This window comes from Stylophora pistillata, chromosome 2 (assembly GCF_964205215.1).
Source record: "Stylophora pistillata chromosome 2, jaStyPist1.2, whole genome shotgun sequence".
NCBI lineage: Eukaryota > Metazoa > Cnidaria > Anthozoa > Scleractinia > Pocilloporidae > Stylophora > Stylophora pistillata.
This window is the reverse complement of record NC_142520.1, coordinates 52,171,953-52,196,535: the sequence shown is the minus strand read 5'-3', so window position 1 is coordinate 52,196,535 and position 24,583 is coordinate 52,171,953. Positions and strand designations below refer to the sequence as shown.

Genomic DNA, 24,583 nt, shown 5'->3' with positions numbered 1-24,583 from the left:
CGGATATTTTTCGGCAACAGCGGAATTACTCCTTGCCTGATTCTGGTGGAAAAGTTACAGAGTTACTCAAAGATAAAAAAAAAACGACAATGAAAAACTTACTGGCAGTATAACAGCAAAGAGACACAAGGTGACTACGGTAGTCGAACGTGTTGACCACATCTTGACTAGTTCGATCGCTTTGTAGTATCCTGGAATGATTCGAATCTTTATAGAGGCTTGTTATCAAGTTATGCCTGACTTGCTTGAAAGGCGTCAGCTGCGCTACATTAATTGCTCTATATTTTGGGAATCCAAATTTGACACAATTCAGACGTTTAAAAGACACTGTCTTACAGGGTGCTGCTAATTCGTGGCTAAAATTCTGTTGATTAATCGAGATAATCGATGTTCGTGGATTTAGCTGACGTAGTTTAAACCTCCTCTCTCGGACTGTGGGTCATCGACATCCTTCCGATTTTAATGAATTAAGGTCATAGACAGCTGAGCAAATATCCAATTTATGAGAAGATTTGACGATACATCGATATTTGACAGTCTTCAATCGGCTGTTATTTTTTTTTTTGCAAAAAAGTCACTTCTTTGAGTAAAGTTTTTAAACCATTAACGCAAGATCAATTAGTACGTCAGTTGGCAAGGACTGGACGCCTTAAATAATATACTATTTCATACATTACAGAAGCAAATTGATTTGGAGATATCAGAAAGATCTGTTTAAAAAAACCCGCTTTGAAGATATATTGTGTAACGTATTATTTTTTTTTTCTTTCCGAGTTTGGGGCCGCACGGCGCAATAGATGTTCTAACTCAAGACTAACTTACAGTTACAGTTTACCAAGAATCAATTTTTTTAATTCACTGCTCTTGTCTTCCCCATGTCTTCAAATCAGATCTCACTAACAGCAAGTTGGAACCAGTTGTGGCCGAGAACAACTGACAAGCTCCTAGTTGTTTGTTTGCCAAATTTGATAATGCAGAGAAAGAGAAATATCAACTTTTCTGGTTGTTTATTGTGGAATAGTGACAAGTGCAGTTTACTGAAATCAAAACATAATGGAGTTGTCCTTACTACCGCAGCTGAACTCACAAACCTCCACTCTTATGTGTAAATATCTATGGCGGGGTGACCAAATACGCTCGCACAAAAGAAAGTATTTCCGGCGTAAACTTTGAGCCCGTAAATATCAATAATTATTGACGAAAAGCATCTTCAGTGATGTTATCAATTGGTTTAAAGGATTATAAAAGAGGAAAATATCAAGGAACAACGGCAAGGAGACGCAGGAATGTTCTCTTTATTCCAGAAGGCCTCATGCCTCAGCAATTAAACCTATCAACAATTCCAATGTTGAAAAAAAATATTTGGGTCTTGATTCATGAAACTGTTCGTAAAAAAACGTGGGAAACTGCTTTTCCATTTCCCTGAGAATTGAAATATCTTCGAGTCGGTCACGTGTTTCTTCATTTACTTTTGAGCGCATACTCCATGGGGATTTCACACCACCCTTACGAAAACAGAAAAAGTTTCCAGGTATTCATGAGTCAGCTGATGATGAAATAAGAACCCAACTTGAAGCCCTCGTAACAAAAGTAAGTTTTTTCGTTTTTTCAAGTTCAACATTAATATAGCTCTGCCCTTGGGGTGGACAAAATAGTCTTCACTTTTCTGTGCTCAAACAGCAAAATCTGCCATTCTTATTTGATATGCGAGTTTAAAAGGCGAAGGGTTCACTAAAATGGTCGCTTTTTTTACATAAATTACAAGAACTTCATATATACAACCGCCACCAGTTTTATTGTGATAACTGGTAATAAGGAAGGTAATAAAGAAGGTGCTATTATTACGGAGAGGCAATTCAAAATTTAATGATATCCATTACTTTCTTTCTCCCTCTCCCTCCCCCCTCCGTGTTCCGTCCTCCAGCCCCCGCGTATTGCATCGTAACGTCTAACTGACAATCTAAGTAGCTGGATGCAACAAACGACCGTTGTAGATTAACTAGATATTTTTTTTTTCCAGTGTAAACACGTAACCATCAGGTTGACCAAATTCCCATTAGATATAATCACTATGATGGAGTTTTAAAAAAAACACTTTAAGTGAGAGATTTTCGAGATATCAGCTAAGTCAATCAAAGTCTATTACTACCGAAGGGAAATTAGGTGATCCAGGAAGACAGTCAAGCTGATAACGTCAAACTCGGGTTTGGATAAAACAAATTGATCTTAAGATAATGCAGCTGTCTTTTTCTCCAGGTATTCTACACTAAATTAGTAAATACTTCAAGGTCAGCCTATTCTAAAGAAGTTCACAAGGAAAGGAAAAACACAACTCAACATGTTGTCGCCAAGTTCCTCTGGAGTTATCTTAAGTCTCTTATCTAATTTTTCAGCAAATTTCTTTCATTCTTATTCTCAGTTCAACTGGATTCAGACAACAAGCATTCTTCAAACATTCCATGTTCATTTCATCTGTAGCAAGTTAAAAAAAAATCAAGCTGAAGCTGGATCTCTGATTTTACATAATCCTCTGAATGACAGAAATAAGAAAACGCTCTTCAGAAAATTTCAAATAAAAAAGAAGAATTTTGATCGCCATGTTATGCATACTATATTAAACCTCAATATTTTCTTTAGCATATGAGTGAAAATTGTTCAAGTGCAATAAAGGGAAGCTGGCAGCCCCACTTCCCCCCTCGGAAAGAAAACTGGCAGTTCCCTTCTCCTCCCCAGGAAAGAAAACTTGCGGCCACCCTAGACCCTCCCCCCGCGATAAAAAGTGACTGTTCCCGTAGTTTTCATCTTTACCGATAGAAATCCAGGAATCTTGTTAAAACTTCTAGAAGCATCTCACTTCTTTAAATTGCTTAACCAAGTGAATAACGGGTAGGGATGGATGGTTTGGGTAAACGGTAGAGTTTTGATCATCACTCAAGCTTCAAGAGCTGATTATTTAAACAAAGTTTAGCTGTTCTTTTAGCAAAAATGCGTTCTGAGCCATCTTCTCTTCAGCAGAACCTCTTACCCGAAAAGTTATTTTTGCAAAAAAGGCCAAAACCGCCGAAAGCTAATAGTGGAAGGACATGTCTTTAATCAAATCAACCTCTTATGGCGGATCCCCGAGGCCCACTGCGATATTTGCTGGGCGTGGGAAAAATTGTTTGCAGATGTGTTGGATGACCCTGCTCCGATGAAATCTCACCGTTTTCGGGATGTCCCTGGAAAATCAAAATTTATTACACCGGAAACAAGAAAAGCTATGTAGAAGAGAAATGCTCTCAAGCGTAAATTGTATCGAACTCGATCAACAGATGACTGGGAGGCCTACAGATGTCAAAGAAACCTGGTTGTTGCTCTGCGTCGTCAATCTATTATACATCATTTTGATCAGCTATTCAATTCAATTCAATTTATTTATTTGTTAGCAATACAATATTATCACAGTCCTAGGTGACCCGCAATTAGCAAGCTATTCTAGGCGGCCACCCTTCTAAAACAAGCGGTTAATCCGAGGGCTTTCTGGAAATCACTGCGGCCTTTAATGCATACCAGAAAACACAGGTCCGAGGACTTTATTGTTCTCAAAAAAAATGACAGAATCATCGGGGACCAGAGTGAAGTTGCTGAAATCTTTAATGAGTACTTTTTTTAACATCACGAAGGATTTGATTATTCATGATCACAGTGCTTTCAGTGATCAGGCTCATTTAAAGAGAATTCCTGGGGTAAACAATGAAGCAGCTGATGCATTTAGTTTGCAGTTGACTAACCATCATGTTGTGAAAACGGTACTTGAAGATATCAAGGCAAAAAAAGCACAGGAATACGACTTTTTTCCACCACAGGCTGTTAAAAAACTTCATCCGGCTCTATAGCAAAGCCTATAAGTGATCTAGTTAATACCATTATAACAACAGCACAGGTTTCGGATAACTGGAAACGAGGCCAAATTACACCACTTCACAAAATGGATAGTGCCTTAGACAAGACAAATTTCAGACCGGTCACCGTATTACCTGCTTTTGCAGGCAATACGGTGACCGGTCTGAAATTGAAGTTTTAACAGTATTTGAGAAAATCATTCACATGCAGTTGACTGAGGATTTTGAATCAATATTTCATGACTATTTGTTTGCTTATCGCAAATTTCACAGTTGTCCCACGGCTCTTTTAGCCGACCTTAACAGAGGACTGGAGAGCTGAACTTGACAAGCACAAAACTATTGGAACGGTGGTGATCGACCTTAGCAAGGCGTTTGATTGCCTACCCCACGATCTGCTCCTTGAGAAACTTCGTTTTTATGGACTTGAAAAAAGTTCCGTTTCACTCTTACGGAGTTACTTATCTTCCCGATATCAATGGGTTAAGTTGGGGAATACTTCCTCCACGTGGATGGGTGTGCATACCGGAGTACCACAAGGGTCATTACTAGGACCGCTATTGTTTAACATCTTCATGAATGACCTCATATTCGCGGTTGAGAATTGTAGACTTCTTAGTTATGCAGACGACACTAAACTTTATTTATCACACCATGATCCCCGAGCATTGGAGGAAGATATAAACCGAGACTTAGCCAGTACAACACAATGGTTTCGACAGAATGGGATGGTAGCAAATCCAGACAAATATCAGGGTGGTGTTAGGAAACACTGACTGTGATTTCCAGTTAGAATACGCAGGGAGGTCCATACCTATTTCCAGTGAGATAAAATTATTAGGTGTAAGATTGGATGACAATCTGAAATTTGATGCTCATGTTGCATCAATCTATCGAAAGGTGGCGGGTCAGGTTAATACTTTAAATAGGCTCAAAAAAGCCTGCCTCTTAAAACCAAGGAAGCACTTTATTGCGCACTTTTTTTACCTCACTTTGATTTAATGTAACCAGATATGGCACCACTGTGGGGAAAGGAATACAAAGAAAATGGAAAGGGTAAATTAACGTGCGCTTAGATATATATATAAAGATAAGGGTATTTCATATGATGACTTGCTCGATTGTATCGGCTTGCATACGACACTGAAGAGTCGTAGGATTCAAGACATGTTGTTAACGGTCAATAACTGCTTCCTAAATAAGGCTCCCAGACCCTTGCTGACTTAGTTAAACTAAGGAGAACTGATTACAATTTAAGAGGCACTAACATGCTTTCCTTACCTAAGGTTAACATTACCAAGCATGGTCTTAAGTCATTTCGTTATTATGCTGCTAAGACTTGGAACGCGCTACCAGATGCTATACGCGCAAAGGCTGGCACAAGAACGTTTCTTCACGATATCCGTCGCCTAAAATTTTAAGTTTTTAATTTTTTGATCTCTGTTGTACTACACATGTATACAAATACATATTTAAATTTGCGATATCCTTTTTGTAATAATATTTTACTTTATGTACATAATTCTTGATGTAGGTTGTAATTTTTTATTGAACATTTTGTTGTGGGCTTCCTGGAAAGTAGCTTGTAGCTGAGTGTGGTGCCACATTAAATAAAGAACTACTACTACTACTACTACTACTACTACCACTGCTTGTCTAATACAGCGGTTTGTTTTATACCTCGTGTAGATAACTGACCCCAAAAGTGTTTTTTAGACTGCTTGTTGTTGCCGTACTCGTCATACCATCCTCAAGTTGGGTGCAAACCTTCTGGGAGTAACATGTCCAAAAATAGCTTTTATCTAAAGATGTAGCGATAATTTCTCTTTATTCTATCATGAATTTACCAATTACCTCGCTCTGAAATTTTTTCCTAGGAGATCTCAGTCTTTTTTAGAAAGTCATCTAAAGGTTATTAGTTCCGCGTTCTCTTAACTTGACGCTGAACCCCTAGCCACCTCAGGTCGAAATTACAGCTGGAACCACCGCTTTTGAGGTTGTTACTGAAACCAGGAATGGAGAATGAGGATCGGAGAATGGGGAATGGGGAATGGGGAATGGGGAATGGATAATGGATAATGGAGAATGCAGAAAGAGGAATAGAGAATGAGGAATGGAGAATGAGGAATGGAGAATGAGGAACGTAGAGTGAGGAATGGGGAATAGGGAATGGGGAATGGAGAATGCGGAATAGAGGATGGATAATGAAGAATTGAGAATGAGGAATGGAGAATGAGGAATGGAGGATGGATAATGAAGAATGGAGAATGAGGAATGGAGAATGAGGAATGGAGGATGGATAACGAAGAATGGAGAATGAGGAATGGAGAATGAGGAATGGAGAATGAGGAATGGAGAATGGATAATGAAGAATGGAGAATGGGGAATGGAGAATGAGGAATGGAGAAAGAGAAATGGAGAATGAGGAATGGAGAATGAGGAATGGAGAATGAGGAATGGAGAATGACGAATGGAGAATGAGGAATGGAGAATGAGGAATGGAGAATGAGGAATGGAGAATGGGGAATGTAGAGTGAGGAATGGGGAATAGGGAATGGGGAGTGGAGAATGTGGAATGGAGGATGGATAATGAAGAATTGCGAATGAGGAATAGAGAATGAGGAATGGAGAATGGAGAATGGAGAATGGAGAATGAGGAATGTAGAGTGAGGAATGGGGAATAGGGAATGGGGAATGGAGAATGTGGAATGGAGGATGGATAATGAAGAATTGAGAATGAGGAATGGAGAATGAGGAATGGAGGATGGATAATGAAGAATGGAGAATGAGGAATGGAGAATGCATAATGAAGAATGGAGAATGGAGAATGGAGAATGGAGAACGAGGAATGGAGAATTAGGAATGGAGAATGAGGAAAGGAGAATGGAGAATGGAGAATGGAGAATGGAGAATGAGGAATGGAGAATGAGGAATGGAGAATGGGGAATGTAGAGTGAGGAATGGGGAATAGGGAATGGGGAGTGGAGAATGTGGAATGGAGGATGGATAATGAAGAATTGCGAATGAGGAATAGAGAATGAGGAATGGAGAATGGAGAATGGAGAATGGAGAATGAGGAATGTAGAGTGAGGAATGGGGAATAGGGAATGGGGAATGGAGAATGTGGAATGGAGGATGGATAATGAAGAATTGAGAATGAGGAATGGAGAATGAGGAATGGAGGATGGATAATGAAGAATGGAGAATGAGGAATGGAGAATGCATAATGAAGAATGGAGAATGGAGAATGGAGAATGGAGAACGAGGAATGGAGAATTAGGAATGGAGAATGAGGAAAGGAGAATGGAGAATGGAGAATGGAGAATGGGGAATGGAGAATGAGGAATGGAGAAAGAGGAATGGAGAATGAGGAATGGAGAATGAGGAATGGAGAATGAGGAATAGAGAATGAGGAATGGAGAATGAGGAATGTAGAGTGAGGAATGGGGAATAGGGAATGGGGAATGGAGGATGGATAATGAAGAATGGAGAATGAGGAATGGAAATTTAGGAATGGAGAATGAGGAATGGAGAATGGAGAATGGAGAATGGAGAATGGAGAATGGAGAATGGAGAATGGAGAATGGAGAATGGAGAATGGAGAATGGAAAATGAGGAATGGAGAATGTATCTCGCCATTTCCAGCTTTGTGCTTCAATCGAATTGCATAGAAGCAAACACTATGTATGCTTCAAAATGTTATGATTCCTATAAAGGAACCAGTCATCATGGGAGGATTTTGGTTGTCAAGATAAATTTTACGTGAACTCTCCTAAGGCCCTGTAATATCCTTATGCTCCCCCTCACCGGCAGTTCTGGCAGTCAATTCTTTATATTCCCGTTCAAACTCTGTTGTCGACGATTGATCCCCTCCCCGTTACCCCTTGAAAACCACGTGGCCCCCTCCCGCCAGAGAAATGTTTCGCTCTGTCTAACAAAGGTGTTGTCTTAGGAAAAGCGTGGGGGAGGGGGAGGGGGAGTTGGTATTTACTCTGAGGAACACTCCTAGCAACTTGATTCTTTGTTAATGATAAGCTGTTAATGATTCAACTTTTAACAGTGTTTGGGATTGGGACAATTGGACCCGTTTCTCATCAAAAGGGCGTTCTGGAATTTACGTATGCACAAGGAGGAATTGAGTTACTTGTACAAACTCAAGAATTGTGACACGGCTGAATTTTCTTTGGTGAAAACTGCTTATTAAAGGAACGCAGAAATGGTTAACAGCTTCTAATCAAGAATAGAGCGCTGGAATGTTGTGCGGGAGGTCGAGGGTTCGAGCCCCGGCCGGACCAACACTCAGGGTCTTAAAATAATTGAGAAGAATTTGCTGCCTTTCTATAACCTCAAGAAATTGTTAGATATTCTAGTCTTCTCGGATAGGGACGAATAAATGGAGGTCCCGTCTCCTGCAGGGTTGGGGTAGGAGACGTTAATTTCCCACACACGAGATTACTGTGTGATGAATGTCCTCCCCTGGGGTGGGATGGGTGGGATATACAGGGCCGTTCTGAAAAGCACTTCTGTGAGAACGCACCCTGTCTAAAGATTATTATCTATCTATCTATCTATCTATCTATCATTCAATACTCAGTTACAGACCTCAGTCTTTATTAGGAGTCTTCAAAAGATTACATTGTTATTTCCTAAATCTAGTTTACTGAATGATAATTTGTATGCCGAGAGCCTCGTTTCCTGTCGTTTTGAAGACACTTTGATGCCATTGCCGGTCACAGATGGGCGCCAAACCACCACTGGGTGGTGGAAAGATCACTTGCTGTGCAACGAAACTTGGAGTTAATGCTTCCATAATAGCCAAAATTATCTTCACTTGACACTGCGCCTGACCTTGGCTTGAAGTTACAGCCGGAAGAGTAGCTGTCGATGTGCAAAAAGAAACTAGTGCCCTGCCAAAAACCGGCGGTGAGATGAATACCCATGTGTCCACGGATATTCACAAACTCCACCTTCTTACACTTTCCAGATCCAATAAAGTCGACAATGTTGAAGTCTTTGAAGTTACTGCGGACGTAGTCTGTGAAATCAACGCCATGGGTCGGGTAGCTGCAGGTTGCGCGCCAGTGAGTGGAGTGGGCTTGTAGGGACTTCATTCGAGTCAGACTCAGGCGGTACATTTTCCAGATCAGAGAGTTCTCGTTAACAGGAGCGTTATTCTTGAAGGGATTAGTTCGGAAGGCAGAGAGTGCACGATATTTGTTAGCCCAGGACATCACCAGGGTCCATGCAAAACCAGGCTCGGACTTGAAGTCGCAGTAGGCTGGGAAACTGTTGCCGGTAGAGTCGTAAAGTTGGTACATACCGCAGGCGGATTCACCATGCAACAAATGATCAAGGCAAGAGGTGGCACGAAATTGTTTAGTGACTTGTGAGTTATCCTTTGGTTTAGGACAGGAATCTCCCTAGAAGTAACGAAAAAAAACCAGCGTTGTCAGCAGAAAAAAAAAATCCTCAATGGGTCAGGAAGGCGGGCTGAAAATAAAACCAACGAGGGGGGGGGAGGTTTTAAAGAGACATCCATGAGGTGGTGGAAGGTTTCATCGTTTCATAGAGGCCATCCATGGGGAAGAGGGGTGAAAGGTTTTCATAGAGTCCGTTCATAGCGACATTTGGAAAGCTAAATACTTAAAAATGGAAATTTTTCCTGAATTAGTTGGGGAGGAAGGGTAAACTTTTCGTTTCCTTCCCTGACCCTTCCGTAAGAGCGGAAAATAATCCCGAATCTCATTGACCTTACCTAACTGTGTATTGCGATTGGTACTGAGCGTCTGTGTCATAATTTTAACCAATGAGATGCAAGATTAAAAGAGCCATTGAGCAATCGTGATTTAGCTCCATGAATTTTCGTTTTTAACGCTTTTGAGGCCTTCTTGGGATGTGTGCCTATTCTTCACCTCACTTTGCCTTTTCACTATGAAAAATGCACCATTCTCATGCTAATTTTCCGTTTAAGGAGATGTTAACGAAGTTTACCTGAACTCCAATCATTTTCTGTTATTCCCCAGTGAGAAAATCGAATTTTTATGTTTTCTTTCGTTCGCAGATTAGAAACTGAAATCAATTCTTGACACATGTAAGGTTAGATGCTGAGCTCCAAATCAGTGTTTTAAACCTCGACACAATGCCTTTGTTCATTGTAAATTTTACTGCGCGACTTAAGGGAACACATCGTGACTGAAAGTCCCTACCTTACATCCTGACGACTGTTGCGGATTCTTGTTGTTGGCTTCTGTAAGTGCCTTCAAAACAAAACACCGCGGTTTATCAACCATGTATAGTCACAGGCAGCGCAAGCTCACCACTAGAAAAGCGGACGTGACTCTTACCGTGTTGCGCAACGTTTTATATTGATAAAGGTTTGTATGGGATGTTATCGGTTTGCCTTAAAAGAGAGGAAAAAATGTCTTGTTTTGAAACAAAATGGACTTACCTTATTGCCTTGTTGTTTTCTTTGTTGATTCCTAGCATCTCAGGCCATTTTGAAGCGTTTTCGGCGAGTTAGCGCTATGTTGGTGTTCAACTGCTAAAAGAAAGACAGTTGAACAGCAACATAGCACTAACTCGCCGAAAACGCTTCAAAATGGCCTGAGATGCTAGGAATCAACAAAGAAAACAACAAGGCAATAAGGTAAGTCCATTTTATTTCAAAACAAGACATTTTTCCTCTCTTTTAAGGCAAACCGATAACATCCCATACAAACCTTTATCAATATAAAACGTTGCGCAACACGGTAAGAGTCACGTCACAGGCAGCCCAAGCTCACTACTAGAAAAGCGGACGTGAACACCAACATAGCGCTAACTCGCCCAAAACGCTTCAAAATGGCCTGAGACGCTCGGAATCAAGAAAGAAAACAACAAGGCAATAAGGTAAGCCCATTTTATTTCAAAACAAGACATTTTTTTCTCTCTTTTAAGGCAAAGCGATAACATCCCATACAAACCTTTACAAATATAAAACGTTAGGCAACACGGTAAGAGTCACGTCCGCTTTTCTGGTAGTGAGCTTGGGCCGCCTGTGGTCACGTCCGGTTTTCTGGTAGTGAGCTTGGGCTGCCTGTGGTATAGTGAGCTAAATATGAACTAACAAATTATATGAAATAACGAACTCTATTTCATTTTCATTCGTAGTTCTCATATATCATGATGATTTGTAGTTTTTAGGAATGTAAGATTGGAAGATTTAATATTTGTTTCATCTTATATTTTCGTCTTCACGGATTCATTTTCTCGATTAATTTAGTTTGGGAGAATCCTTCGAACAGACGCATACGACTATTGTTAGGTACTCATTAGTAACAGCAAGAGATTTTCAAAGGTAGTTCTTATGGTCTGCTAAATTTTAGAGACAAACTCTAAGGTTAGTCTGCAAGAACTAATCTTGGTTTTTGAGATAGGCTACCCTTGCCAGAGAACATGCTCCCTGTTTTTATTTCAAGTAGGGGAGATTTATGAAGTTTTTCTTTTTGTAGATCTCGAGAACCAAGCTGGCCACATTCTCAAAAGAAGGCATTGATTTTGGCACGCGAAGAGTTATAAGGCGAGTTGTCGAGAACTGAACCTGTACAGTTTCAAACTTTGACTCACATTAATCTCCCCAGACCGCTTTATATATTGTCTCTTTCAATATCTAATATTTTTCCTGATTAATAACTAGTTTTGAACTAGATCCGGTTCTTGGCTCTATCCGAAAGTTCCTTACAAATAAGATATCGATTGAAACGACTAAGCCTCGACACATGATGAAAGTCAGTCAAAAACTCACTTACCAAGAAAACGATGCCAATTAATGTAATTGCTTTCAACGCCATATCCGTGTTTTACTGCGGTATCTGGGCGAGCTTCAATTTGTAAGCTTTGAACAGCACAGAAACTATAAGTTCCTTGTCTAGAAATCAGTTTCTAGTTCGCTGGCAGTCGTAAATATACTCAACGAGTATTTCGATCGGTCTTAAGGTAAGTGCATACGTGTACTAAAGAAGTAAACAAACTGGTAACATGAAAATATCTCCCAAAACACGCTCGTCTCAGTCAAGTCAAGCGATAATCGAAAAGCCTCAACTCTAAAAAACTTGACATCAGCCCCGATTTAGAGATTTTTTTATCTTCCGTCGACTAAGTTTGGATTTCGTAAAGTGTGGAAATTTTAATTAGCTCGAGTTTTACTATTTTTTTTAATCATCTCGTTCTTCGGCAGTCGTCGGCATGATATCAAGAGTTGGGAGACAATGGAATGACAATTTTAGACATAAATGCAACTACGCATCAGAGAATTTGCATGTGGACTTTGCATCATAAATGAACGAACTTTTTATAAATTTGTAGAAAACGTTATTTCTCGCATATTTCGAAGCAAAAGAAAAGATAGATAAAGTGGAGTAATTTCAATGCGTTTAGAAAATAAATAATAACAGTTGTACCTTGCTGGTGGGTAAATATTTTTGAAACCATGAGTTGACTATCAGCGTCGAGTTTGGGTAAAGTAGTTTTACTCAGTGGCGGATTTCTTATAGCTTGTTTCCAAGATTTCGTTTCGCTTCAAATGTTTAGGATTTGCCATTCTGCGGAGCAAAGTGGCAGGTAAGATATATTTTTGACCAAGTTTAAGCCATCAAACAACGTCAAACAACGGCAAACAACGTCAAACAACGGCAAACAACGTCACGATCTAGTTGTTTATATCTGCCCTTTAGTCGTTTATGCATATATTTTAGTTGTCATGCACAGACTCGTAAAAAACAAAAACCTCAAGCCAATCTCAAGGAAACTTTTGACGGTCGTGCTAGTTATAGACGTAGTTCTGGTGAGTTTATCTAGTTTACCAGACCTTTTGTCGTTCGACTTTCCCATCATTCAGTCGACTGCAAATAACCCAGATCATACGAGTCCGATTGTACAGATTGAAACACATTTAACGGATTTCACAGATCAAGTCGAACATTAATTCTACAGTCCCGCTTTCCAAATCACACAATTTTCTCGGAATATGAAAAACAAATTTAAATGTAAATTACTACCTCTTGACCTTTATTAATGAATTTGTCAAATTCCAATTGATTTTCCTGAAATTTCACAATGCGTTTTTATTTCCTATCAAGAGAAAAAATTGTATTTTCTCCTGCTCCCAATCTTTAAGATATTTCGGTTTCATTCCGACTTCAGTCTGAGTTGAACAAATAATCCATCAAATGAACGAATACATTCAAGCTATCGTATTTCTTTTTTATTCCAAGCCTTCGCTAGAATGAGTGCTAGAGTGATAAGGAACATTTTCAGTGCCACTAAAACCTGGTAAGTTCATAACGAAATAAATCAGCTTCATATTGTCCTGTTCGATTCTAATTTTTCGATTAACAGTTAAGCTCTGCTTTTCCCAAACATTCTGGGAGATTTAAATCATATGACCTCATGGCATTTTCAGTGCCACTAAAACCTGATAAGTTCGTGAGGAAATTAATCAGCTTCATATTGTCTTATTCGTTTCTAATTTATCGATAAACAATTAAGCATTGCTTTTCCCAAAACATTGGGGTAGATTTAAATCATATGATCTCTTGGATGTTGATTGTTTTCTAAGAATATCATAAACTGCGGCACACTGCCAGAATCTGCTCGATCTCTTTCTTTCTACAGACTTTTCTTTATTTCTTCAAGTGTTACCAGATTAGCGATCTTCTTCCCGAAGTCAATGGCAGCCAAGACGGCCAAAGCAATCTTTGCGATTAGCGCTGCTCCTTCTGTGGCAAAGGCTGCAATGAGCATGGCGGTTACTTTCGAAGCAGTCTGCAACCAGTCGTACCATTTCATTTCTGAGCACCAACTCGTGATGATGGTCCACAACAACCCAGCAGTATAGGTGTCCTTAAAAAGGAAGAAAATGGCTTTGGCCTTCTTTATTGCACTCCCTCCTGCCGCTTTCCAAGAACTGATAAACTTCTGTATCGCTTGCTGGAATGCTGGAGACCTCATAATTGCTTCCGCGGTGTCTTCTACGGTGGCTTTCATGGTACTGCTGCTTACTGATACCCCAATCCCCACTGCCTGCAAGGCAAGCAACACAGCCTCCACGACAATACTGGCGTACTGAAGAATTGAGGCCCAGTCGATGTTAGTACCCGTTACCAGCTCTCTGGATGGCAGGAACTCCTCCTTTTCTCTCGTCAACTGTACCGGGTGTCTGCCATTGTCCATCTAGCTTATTTCCATCCAGAATGTCGGAATGGTGAGCGCCTCTTCAATCAGCTTGATTCGGTCATCTGGTAGATGCTCGGCAAGGCGCTTATAGATATCTTTTTCCGGTTGAGAGGCAAACTCATGTGCGATCTTTACTTCCTCTTCTGCGGCTTTCCTTGCTGCTGCAGTGATAGCATCTTCCAATTTCCCGTCTGCACTGAGCTTGGAATACTCTTCAGGAGCGTTGTTTTTAATAAGCGCCAACGCCCCTTGCACAGCTTCCGAGACTTTCTCACTGTCTGTCGCCATTTTCGATCAAGGAAACTTAGGTAGCTGTGAATGAAAAGCAGAAAAGACCAATTTCAAAATGTCATTGCAGCAATGGTCTTTCCAACTAAAAAGATCCTACACCAATGAACGCAAACACTGCCGCATAATCAAATTTAATTTAGCCATGTTATCCAGATTTGGACCTGGAAAAATCTATATACGACGATCACTACAGAAGGAAGCTGTTTGCTAACGAGATATCTAGATATTACTCTATTTCATTTCGATGGCACTTTTTTTATCTACATCATTGCGAGACAATTAATCGAATGGAGAGATGAACATTTCAACTATGACCTTTAACTATGCAACTACGGTACAGTTAGAAAATGTATAGAAAATTCTCCTTAGTCTCCTCAAATATTTCACTAATCTTTGACAAATTTTTTCATTGATACTTAAGCGACTCTCAACGAGCGAAGTCAAGTTATTCTTAACTAGTTCCGCATATGTGCTTGCACAATAATCATAAAGCTCTTCACTAGCCCTTAATCGAAGAGCACTTTAACTTATGATAAGGATCATTTGTTATTGACCTGAAAGGAATCTAAATTGATTATCATGATGTTCAACTACCTACCAAACTCAACGGTACCAAGCTCAGAGTTCAGCTGCAATTCGGAAGATATGCGATGTGCCTTTGATATTCTAAAAATTCAATTTATACACACACCCAATAGTGCTAAATTTCGTTGCCCTTTGAACTGATGAGCTTCTTGTGTTACTCGGAATTTAACATAAATAGCTCCACACAATAGAATCACTCAACATCACTAAGCCTTAACTTCTCGGGACTCCCTGATTGCCTTATTAGGAAGCCAGCCGATTATTTCCTTTCTTTACATTTTCCATTAAAAAAAAACCATAGTGAAATCACTGCCTCTACAATGGACGTCAAAACTCCCTGGGGCAGTTATTGAAAAACATATTCTATATCCAAATACCATGCACAGAGCCTTTCTATCTCCTCTAGCAGTGTTGGTAAAATTAAACAGTCACCTCGTCTTGGTCAATTCTACAAATCGCACAAAATTCAACATCGTTGAGAGTGAGAGGGGGGCTTTGGTAATATCGCGTTGAGTGACCTAAGAATTTTGATCTCCGTTGTAGATTTTTTATACTTGTCATACTCGGTTTTCAGGACAGGTTTCAACAAGTCACCTGATTTTTTTCTGGAGAATCTAAAGAAATTCATATGACTTCGGCCTACTTGTAAGGAGGAGCTCAAAGTACCGCAACAGAAAATACATATATCTAGAGACATCAAAGACATCCATGAAATCGAAAAGGTACAAAGGAGAGCTTCAATTCGGGAATCGCCCTACGCAAAAGACGAGAAGAGATGGCGTATGAGGACGTATAAAACACTAAAATGGAGCTCTTTACAACGAGGAAGGAAATTCTATCCCTGGTGGAGTGCTAGAAGATCGTAATCAATCTCAATGGTCTGAATTTCAGAGATTTTTTTGAACTGTGCAGAAGCACTGAGACGAAATCCAACCATCAATGTAAGATACAAACCAAAATCGCAAATTTAAACTGTTTTAGATATTCCTTCTTTGTTAATGTAATCAAATTCTGGAATGACCTTCTAAAGTAACGTAATCAATTTCCGTGATAGTGCAAATACCAACAAGTTTAAACTAAGATTAAAAAAACACATGAATATTTATATTTATTGAATGGACATTCTATAAATTTTAATGATATTTCTGTGATTTTCATTTATTTTTTATATAAACTTCCTTCTATATATATATTTTTTATTGCTCTTTAACAATTGGTTCATGCTTTAGCGTGCACTATCGAGTTATGGAGCACGCGGGAAGTTTGGAGAACACGAAAGAAGCGTAAGAGTTGCCCGAGGCGATAGCCGAGGGCAACTCTAGCTTCTTGAGTGCTCTCCAAACTTCCCACGTGCTCCATAACTCGATAGTGCACAGCTGAAAGCATGAACCAATTGTTTTAGAACATAGCCGGTGGAATTGTGCATCAAATGCGACGCGAAAAACGGACAACAATATCAATTGAAGCGAATCGTGACGGCGCTGATGCCGAGTCTCCTTTTCCTTTGTTTTTCTCTTTTTCTGCCTCATTTAAGAACTCTAGCTCATGGGAAAAGGTCGAAACATTGTCTTCGCTTTCGGACTAGCAGGCCGAGTTTCTGTTTGTATCCATTATTGTCGCGAAATGTATTATTTTTCCCCGCACTAGCAATGGCCTCTCGCGCGAAAAAAAGATTTCTGGCGAAGTCGGATTTGCTGACGCTATTAGCGTGCACTATCGGGATTTTGAGCACGCTTACGTATAATGAATTTGATTGCGCGACTCTGCTAGCTATGTCCTAAATTTCTATAGTTTCTTTTCTATTCAGGAGATCCTTTATATAGCGTTAATCTCTGGGTTTCCTTTTTCTCAATAACAGTGCTTAGTATAACAGTGCTTGTTACTTTTGAATAAAGTATTGTATAGGACGTCTCATTACTGCACAAAAAGTTGACGAAACACTGACGCCGTGACACCGCATTGCGTCTCTGATTCATGCATCCGTGATTTACAATCCCAACAGAACAGCTGACAAAATCATTCTAAATAATTGTAAGCATTGAAGAGAAAGTCGATTTTCTGTTGAACGTCTTGGTCCAACTGGACTCGATATTGAGTAAATTCAGTTTTAGCGCCCCTTCTTCTGGATTACAGTAACGAGTTTGACGGGTTTGGTCTCTCTCTTTTACAGCGCTTGCTGAGTAATTTTTCGACAAATCTCTTAATTTTTTTTTTCCTTTACGTTTGATACTTGATAGCGTCACACTTTCAAAAAGGGGTTTGCTGACTTTCTAGGAATTTGACATAAACAGCCTCTTATCATTTAACGTAAATAGCTCCACACAATAGAATCATTCAACATCACCAAGCCTTAATTTCTCGGGGCTCTCTGAATGCCTTATTAGGAAGCAACCTGATTGTTTCCTTTGTTTACATTTGCCATTTAAAAAACCACTAACAATAGTGAAATCGCTGACTCTCAAAATAGAGGTCAAAACTCCTTGGGACAGTTATTAAAAAACATATTCTATATCCAATTACCATGCGCACAGCCTTCCTATCCCCTCTAGCAATGTCGGTAAAACTAAACAGACACCACGACTTGGTAAATTTTTACAAAGAGCACAAAATTCTACATTGTTGAGAGTGAGAGGGGGGCTTTAGTAATATCGCGTTAAGTTACCTTAGAATTTTGATCTCCATTGTAGATTTTTTATACTTGGCATACTCGGTTTTCAGGACAGGTTTCAACAAATCACCTGATCTTTTTTGGAGAATCTAAAGAAATTTATATAAAGACTTACTTTTTGATAACGGTCAAGTATTTTTTTCTTAACCCAATTTTGTATCCGTCCACAAGAGAAGGGAAAGAACGAGATGGGTTGTTGTCGAATGGCAAAACTTCTTCTTGTAGTTCAGTTTTAAACGCAATATTCACACAGCCCTCACCACAATGAGATCGCCAGCTTTTGACACTTAAAACTCCATTTTACGTCAGTCGACAGATCTTAATCCTTTGATTTTCTCAGAATTCAACAGATAATTAACTTGCGACAATGGAATCCACTCACATATCTGCATAATTATCAATTTAAGCTAAATCGCGAGTTGTTGGCCGTATCAAATTGGTTAAATGCTCACAAGCTTACTTTGAACTTTGAAAAAACTAAATGTATACTTTTAGGTAGTAATTGGAAATTGGAAAGCAAAATAGCTCTGTCTCTATCGATCTTCGACCACAATGTAAATAATGTCAACAGCTTCAAATACCTTGGAGGTTTTATATCATCTGATTTTACACGGACAAATCATGTTGAGTATATTACTAGCAAAATTAATCAAAGGCTTGGTCTCCTAAAACAGATTAATTAAGCATTTATTACCTTTTAGTGCACGCCCAGTCTATTTTATAATAGTCTTGTCTTATTTGATTATTTAGGACTTCTTTGGGGAGACAAACATAATGTAACTTTAATGACCAGTTTGGAAGTCTTGCAGAATAAGGCTGCTAAAATAATTTTAGACAGACCTCTTTATTCATTTGCAACGCATGCGCTTGCCACTCTTAAGTGGGTTCCATTAGAAGTAAAGCGTTGTCAGAGAAGATGTATTTATGTGTATAAGTGTTTAAATGGACTTGTTGGGCATGATATGAACTTCATACGACAGCATGAACAACATGATCATAATACCAGAACTAAGCTAAATCTCAGACTTCCAAGTGTCAAGAGGAATTGGGGTCAACAACGGACAGCATTTCATGCCTTCAAGGATTTTAACTCTCTTAGCCAAGCGATCAGGCAATCCGTTAATCTTGATATTTTTAACCATAATCTTTTAAATTTGTGACTTAAATGAACTTTATGCCATGTTATTTTTAAATCTGTGATCCAAATGAATTTAAGTTAATGTGTTGTTTCCTTTTCATATATATATGTATATATTTTTTTTTACATATTTTTAATTTTACTGTTCAAATTGTTTTTTGTATTTTGTTTTTTTTTTCTTTTTGGAGATCCTTTTTGAAAACCATTTTTTATATGAAAGAGTCATCTCAATAAAGATTATTATTATTATTACAACTGTTTCAAACTATTGCCATCAATATTCTGAACTTTCACGTTTTGCAGAAAGCCGTGTCGATCATGCAAGAGCCAAAAATCAATCCTGATTTGTCCATTGTTGAGTTACACAAGCATGTAAAACTCGTGTTTTTACTTACCTGAAATGCCCTGGAACTCTCACCACGAAGTGTAGCTCAGACGGCCGCTCCACGGGTCGGACAGATTAACAATGTTTCCACGCTTGATGACGTGATCACGTCAGACGCCAAACCTCATACTCTGAACGGTTCTTGTGTTAGCGATTTGTTCTCTTACCTTTTACATCTATCGAGAAGCCCATTGGAGATTTTTTGCTTGTACGGCCTACATTGTGCACTACCTCAGACAGATCTACGTGTGTGCTTGCGGGTGTGCGCGGGCTTTTTTTTTCTGTTGTTGTTGTTATCGCAATATATAGTGTTTCTCGTGTGTATTTCGTTTACGTGTCCATTACCTGTGAGTGTTTGTACGTTTTACAGGCTGTATTCTGTACTTGTAGCAGATGGTTATATCGTTGCGTTATGTAACGCAATTTTTGTCGAGTAATTTGTCACGTCAGCAGCGTACAGTTATTGGCTGATGAATGACACTGAATTGGCCAATCGGAGTGCGCGCCTTACTCTGATTTTGTTATAGTCATGTTTAGTGTCGCCGGAGTGTTAATTTTTTAATAAATGGTGAGCACGATTACGTTAAACAGTTGTCGTTTTGTTATTGCATAGCTCCATTTCATGTTACTTCAGATTAACTTCGCCTAATTATCTCTGAATGAAGCATTTTCTGGTCGAATGGGAGAGAGAAAGAGAGTTTTCAGGACCACCAAGACTGGAATATTTCGTGATCAGTATTTGGGGTCCTAAAGTAGAGAATAAAGATGAGACAAATAAGTAAGTAAATAAAGTCAGACAAATAGACAAAAAAAAATATCTGAGTCCCTGAATGGTAATCGAACCTCAGACCTTCGAATTAAGATCTCTGATGCAAAGGAATGCTTACGGTGAAAATCGTCTTGGGTTTGGCTCTCTTTCAAATTGTCAAGTGGTCCCTGCAGTGACACATCATTTAGCGAACAGTTACGAATTCGATCGTCTTTTCATAGTTTAAACTACACTGTTCTCATTGGCATCTGTCGTTTTATCCTTACGTTCCCGATAAATGACAGTATGAACCTATTCTCGACTACGGCACCTCCAGGAGATGTTGGTGACTTTGCTTCAAGGGGAACTGGGATGCCGAGAACATTAATTTAAAGGGTAAACATTTATAACGACCATTTATGGTCATAACCATTTCGCTTCCGATCATATTTCATTTCATCGTTACATTTGTTCCTACAATAACATGAATTTGCATGTAAATTGAGTAATTCCTCTCGAGTAAATGTGCGAGAAGATAATCATTTTGTTTCATTCTTAAGACCCTACTGTTAAATAAGAGAGTACTTGGCAAGAATCATTCTTCGTGCGGGACGTGACCACGAATCAATTGCAAGCATCCTTTTGTTCATATCTAAGACTTGTCATGAAAATATGCTGCGATTTACTTACCAAGAAGAGGTCAATTATCCAGTCAACTTAGTCATCAAAGGATATCATAAATAGCTGAATGTTTTGTCCAAAACAGAGAAATTGAAATATAAATTGCCACCTCTTGACCTTTGATAATCAATTTGCGAAATTTCTCAAATTACCACTGATTTTCCTGGAATTTAAGAATGGCTGCCTGTAAGGATCGAGAATCGTCCGTCAGCGACCATTTTGGCGAATTGCTCATATTTTGCTCAACGATACCCTTTGGTAAACTGTTTTCAAAAATCAAGTTTAAAAGTTCCGACGAGTGTTAATTTTTCAGAAATTTGTGAAAATTTGAAAACGCGGTTTAAGTGCGGTTTTTCCGCCTGGCAAATTGTCCAAAATTCACTGCAAAACCCAAGCCCCTTTTGAAGGCTTAAAATGAATTCAATTAACACCAAACTTCACACGTTTTAAGAAAAAGTCTTCCCATTCATTTGTGTTATGTTAGTTTTTTCGTACACAGCTATATTGTGATTTTTTTTTTTGTCCCTTAAGTAACACCCTCAAAAAGTGCTGTACATGGGGCGAAAAATAGGTAAAATTTAACGCGACAAAAGTATACCTGGTACATAATTTTTTAAATTTTTAACTAGATATTCGTAATAAAATGTCATTATCCAATACCTGAGTAAAATTTGAGGCTTTGAATCGGAACGCTTCCTTTTGAAAATACCACAAATGTTTGTGTCCTGAGCGAGCAAAAACATATGTTGTGTAAACAAACGCTAATCAAATTATTCCCTACCAGGTAGAAAAAGGTTTTGAAATCAACTTTAAGTTTGGAAATTTTTAGCTATTATGCCACAAGATATTAGGTGAAAGGGAAATCATGCATTCAGAGTTGCGTGAGAGCAGAAAGAAAATAAAATCAGTGTCGAAAATGTACATACGGTTGTTACATCGATCACCGTTATGCAAATTACGACCTCAGCTGTAGGAAAACTATGATATCTCTTGCTCATTTTGTTGAACGACTCTTTTAACCATTTTGGTGAATTGCTCATATTTCGCCCAAAGAAACCTTTCAGTAAACCCTTTTCAAAAATCATGTTTTTACGTTCCAGCGATTCTTAACTTCTCATAAATTTACGAATATCTGAAAACGCGGTTTCAGGTTACCTGAGTTCAGGCTCCGCATGTCGCACAGTCAAAAATTAACTGCGAAAACCAAGCTCCGCTCAAGGCTTAAAATAAAGTCAGTCAAACTTCACACGTTGTAAGGAAAGCTATTCTTATTCAATTCTGGTGAGTATATTTTTTTCGGGCACATCGATTTTGGGATCACTTAAGCCCTTGAAAGAACATCCTTACAGACTACGCAAAATGGCGTTGAAAACAGGTGATATTTCGCGCGAAAAAAATGTAGCTGTTACCTGACACTTTGGATTTTTAACAATATATTCGTCAAACAATGCTATTTCCATTCACTGTGCAATTTTTGATGCTCTGAATCGTATTGCTTCCTTTCGAAAATGTCAGAAGTGTTCGTGACCTGAGCGAGCAAAATTATGCAAAGTGTGTAAACAAATAACTAGGTAATTTAACCATATTGAGTTGTTAAATATCCAAATTAAATTCGGTCTCCGTTGTAGTGACTTATAGCTTGTAAAATGTAGAGAGACAGGTCAAAAACTTTGCAAGATGTTTGATAAGGTTCTCCAAAACATTTTTGGACTGAAAAATCTGCAAGTGAAGTACACATTACATTACCACCTTCTCACATTCAAGTAATGCAAAAGATACATTCGAAAGAAGCTACTTAAGACTTGATTCCACACTGATAATCTAAATACTTTTTATCTTTTACAATGAGAACTCATTTTCTGTAAGTATAAATACAAAGAAAGGCGCCTTATGACCTTCAAAGTAATTTAATACAAGAGAACAGGTGTTATTCTCCTGGTAATTATTAATGTCACGCAACGTAACGTAATTGGAAACGTTTTGGGGGTGCTTGAACATACGCGCGTTTAAAAAACCGCAACAGAAAGGACGACGTCGTTAAATTAGAGAAAGAAATCCCGCATTAAAACATGAGCGGATAGAAATGTAGGTTGGATACTCCCGCATCCGTCAGTTTGCATATTTCGGCTACCAGATGAGTAAACTTCATTACTTACGTGAAGACCAGAAAAGAAAATTGAGGGTCCATACTGGCAGGATTAAAAGAAAAACAAAACAAAACGCAACAACTTCTGATCCGGCCTACGTGCATTTTTAAAAAATAAGATAACCACTAACTGACGATTAGGAACGATACGCCGTTCATTCGTTTCTTCCTCACTTTCCTATTCTGCTAAACAAAAGAGAAAGTCAGCATCATGATGACTTTTGGTAAGTACATTTGCTGACAATCTCTTTCAGTAAAGCCAATTACGGGGCCTTTTTACGAATGGGCTTTGATGGTATATTGAGGTCAAGACCTTCACACATGTGCTGCAACGTGGGTAGCCTCAAGATTTTCAAAGAGTCCTTTAGCGCCATTTCACAAAGATCGTACTGATCGTAGATCAGGGGATGGTCAAGTTGTATTGACGTGACAGTCTCCTTTGCCTCGCTAAAATTACTCTCCTCCTCAGCTGCTCGGATATCACTGTCATCAGCATCTCATTGGCGTACTAACACACTCTGTCCTGAGAAGAAAGAGGTGATCTGGGTAGTTTTGAGGAATTCCGATGACTGGAAATTTCTTGTCGTGCACAATCGGTGCCCCGGGCACGCCGCATATCTCGAGCAACTACCTCAGCGTCAAGCTTGTGGCCTGTCGTCTGCCCTATTCGAAATTTAGACAGAAGGTACGACTTTTGTTTTTCGTTGAATCTGTAAGCCTTCTTTATTACTCTGAGAGCCCAGCCTTCTTTCAGAGAAACACGAGAATCTTCCTTTCCCACAGTATACTGGGTATACCGACGCACTATCCTTTGCCCTTTGTAGTAAATCTGAGATTGAAGTGTAAAAGTGTTATCGTGTGGTTATCAGACCTTGAGTGAAGTTTTTGTTTTTTTCAGTCTTTGGTATATTTATGACAGCCCATTTAGGGTCTCATGTGGTGCGTGTTTGCTGGGATCGGACGTCGGTTATGATAAATAGAAATAATTCGCATTGGTACACTGAAATGCTTGTACAGAATGCTGTTCTCGCCCTACATTCTCAGGAATTATTGATCAATATATACATATTATCTCTATATATATATGAAAAACAACCATTGAATTGTTTAAGAGTCATTCAACAAACTGAGCAAGAGATATCATAGTTTTCCTAAAGCTGAGGTCGTAATTTGCATAATGGTGATCGATGTAACAACCGTATGTACATTTTCGACACTGATTTTATTTTCTTTCTGCTCTCACGCAACTCTGATTGTATGATTTCCCTTTTACCTAATATCTTGTGGCATAATAGCTAAAAATTTCCAAACTTAAAGTTGATTTCAAAACCTTTTTCTACCTGGCAGGGAATAATTTGATTAGCGTTTGTTTACACAACATATGTCTTTGCTCGCTCAGGACACAAACATTTGTGGTATTTTCAAAAGGAAGCGTTCCGATTCAAAGCCTCAAATTTTACTCAGGTATTGGATAATGACATTTTATTACGAATATCTAGTTAAAAATTTAAAAAATTATGTACCAGGTATACTTTTATCGCGTTAAATTTTACCTATTTTTCGCCCCATGTACAGCACTTTTTGAGGGTGTTGCTTAAGGGACAAAAAAAAATCACAATATAGCTGTGTACGAAAAAATTAACATAACACAAATGAATGGGAAGACTTTTTCTTAAAACGTGTGAAGTTTGGTGTTAACTGAATTCATTTTAAGCCTTCAAAGGAGCTTGGGTTTTGCAGTGAATTTTGGACAATTTGCCAGGCGGAAAACTGCACTTAAACCGCGTTTTCAAATTTTCGCAAATTTCTGAAAAATTAACACTCGTCGGAACTTTTAAACTTGATTTT

At 38.8% G+C, this 24,583-nt stretch overlaps 2 protein-coding genes and 1 pseudogene across 3 annotated transcripts in view; all 3 read right to left on the bottom strand.

Moving 5' to 3' along the window:
• The window catches only part of LOC111318910 (uncharacterized), a 47,319-nt gene extending 46,999 nt beyond the window's left edge, over positions 1-320 (bottom strand). Inside the window, exon 1 of the mRNA XM_088750580.1 lies at positions 103-320. Within this exon, the coding sequence (XP_088606706.1) occupies positions 103-162 (60 nt within the window). The 5' untranslated portion in view covers positions 163-320. The remainder of the gene's footprint in view (positions 1-102) is intronic.
• An 8,150-nt stretch (positions 321-8,470) lies between these two features.
• Positions 8,471-12,527, bottom strand: LOC148740263 (uncharacterized). Its single transcript, XM_088750593.1, has 4 exons — positions 12,320-12,527; positions 11,669-11,754; positions 10,088-10,138; positions 8,471-9,301 (listed from the first exon to the last, which is right to left on the bottom strand). The coding sequence occupies exons 2-4, from the start codon at positions 11,708-11,710 to the stop codon at positions 8,612-8,614; spliced, it is 783 nt and encodes a 260-aa protein (XP_088606719.1). The 5' UTR covers positions 11,711-11,754; positions 12,320-12,527; the 3' UTR covers positions 8,471-8,611.
• Positions 12,528-12,915: 388 nt separating this feature from the next.
• LOC148740262 (uncharacterized) lies at positions 12,916-17,033 on the bottom strand (annotated as a pseudogene). Its single transcript, XR_015997122.1, has 2 exons — positions 14,983-17,033; positions 12,916-14,405 (listed from the first exon to the last, which is right to left on the bottom strand). The product of XR_015997122.1 is annotated as an uncharacterized LOC148740262 (transcript).
• Between the last annotated feature and the right edge of the window lie 7,550 nt (positions 17,034-24,583).

What these genes read in the sequence shown, in the direction of transcription:
- LOC148740263 (XM_088750593.1), bottom strand. Translation starts at nt 11,710, where the DNA reads ATGGCGTTGAAAGCAATTACATTAATTGGCATCGTTTTCTTG. An exon ending in TAATTGGCATCGTTTTCTTG is followed by an intron (nt 10,139 to 11,668) that starts GTAAGTGAGTTT and finishes TTTGTTTTGAAG; the next exon opens with GCACTTACAGAAGCCAACAA. An exon ending in AACAGTCGTCAGGATGTAAG is followed by an intron (nt 9,302 to 10,087) that starts GTAGGGACTTTC and finishes CGTTACTTCTAG; the next exon opens with GGAGATTCCTGTCCTAAACC.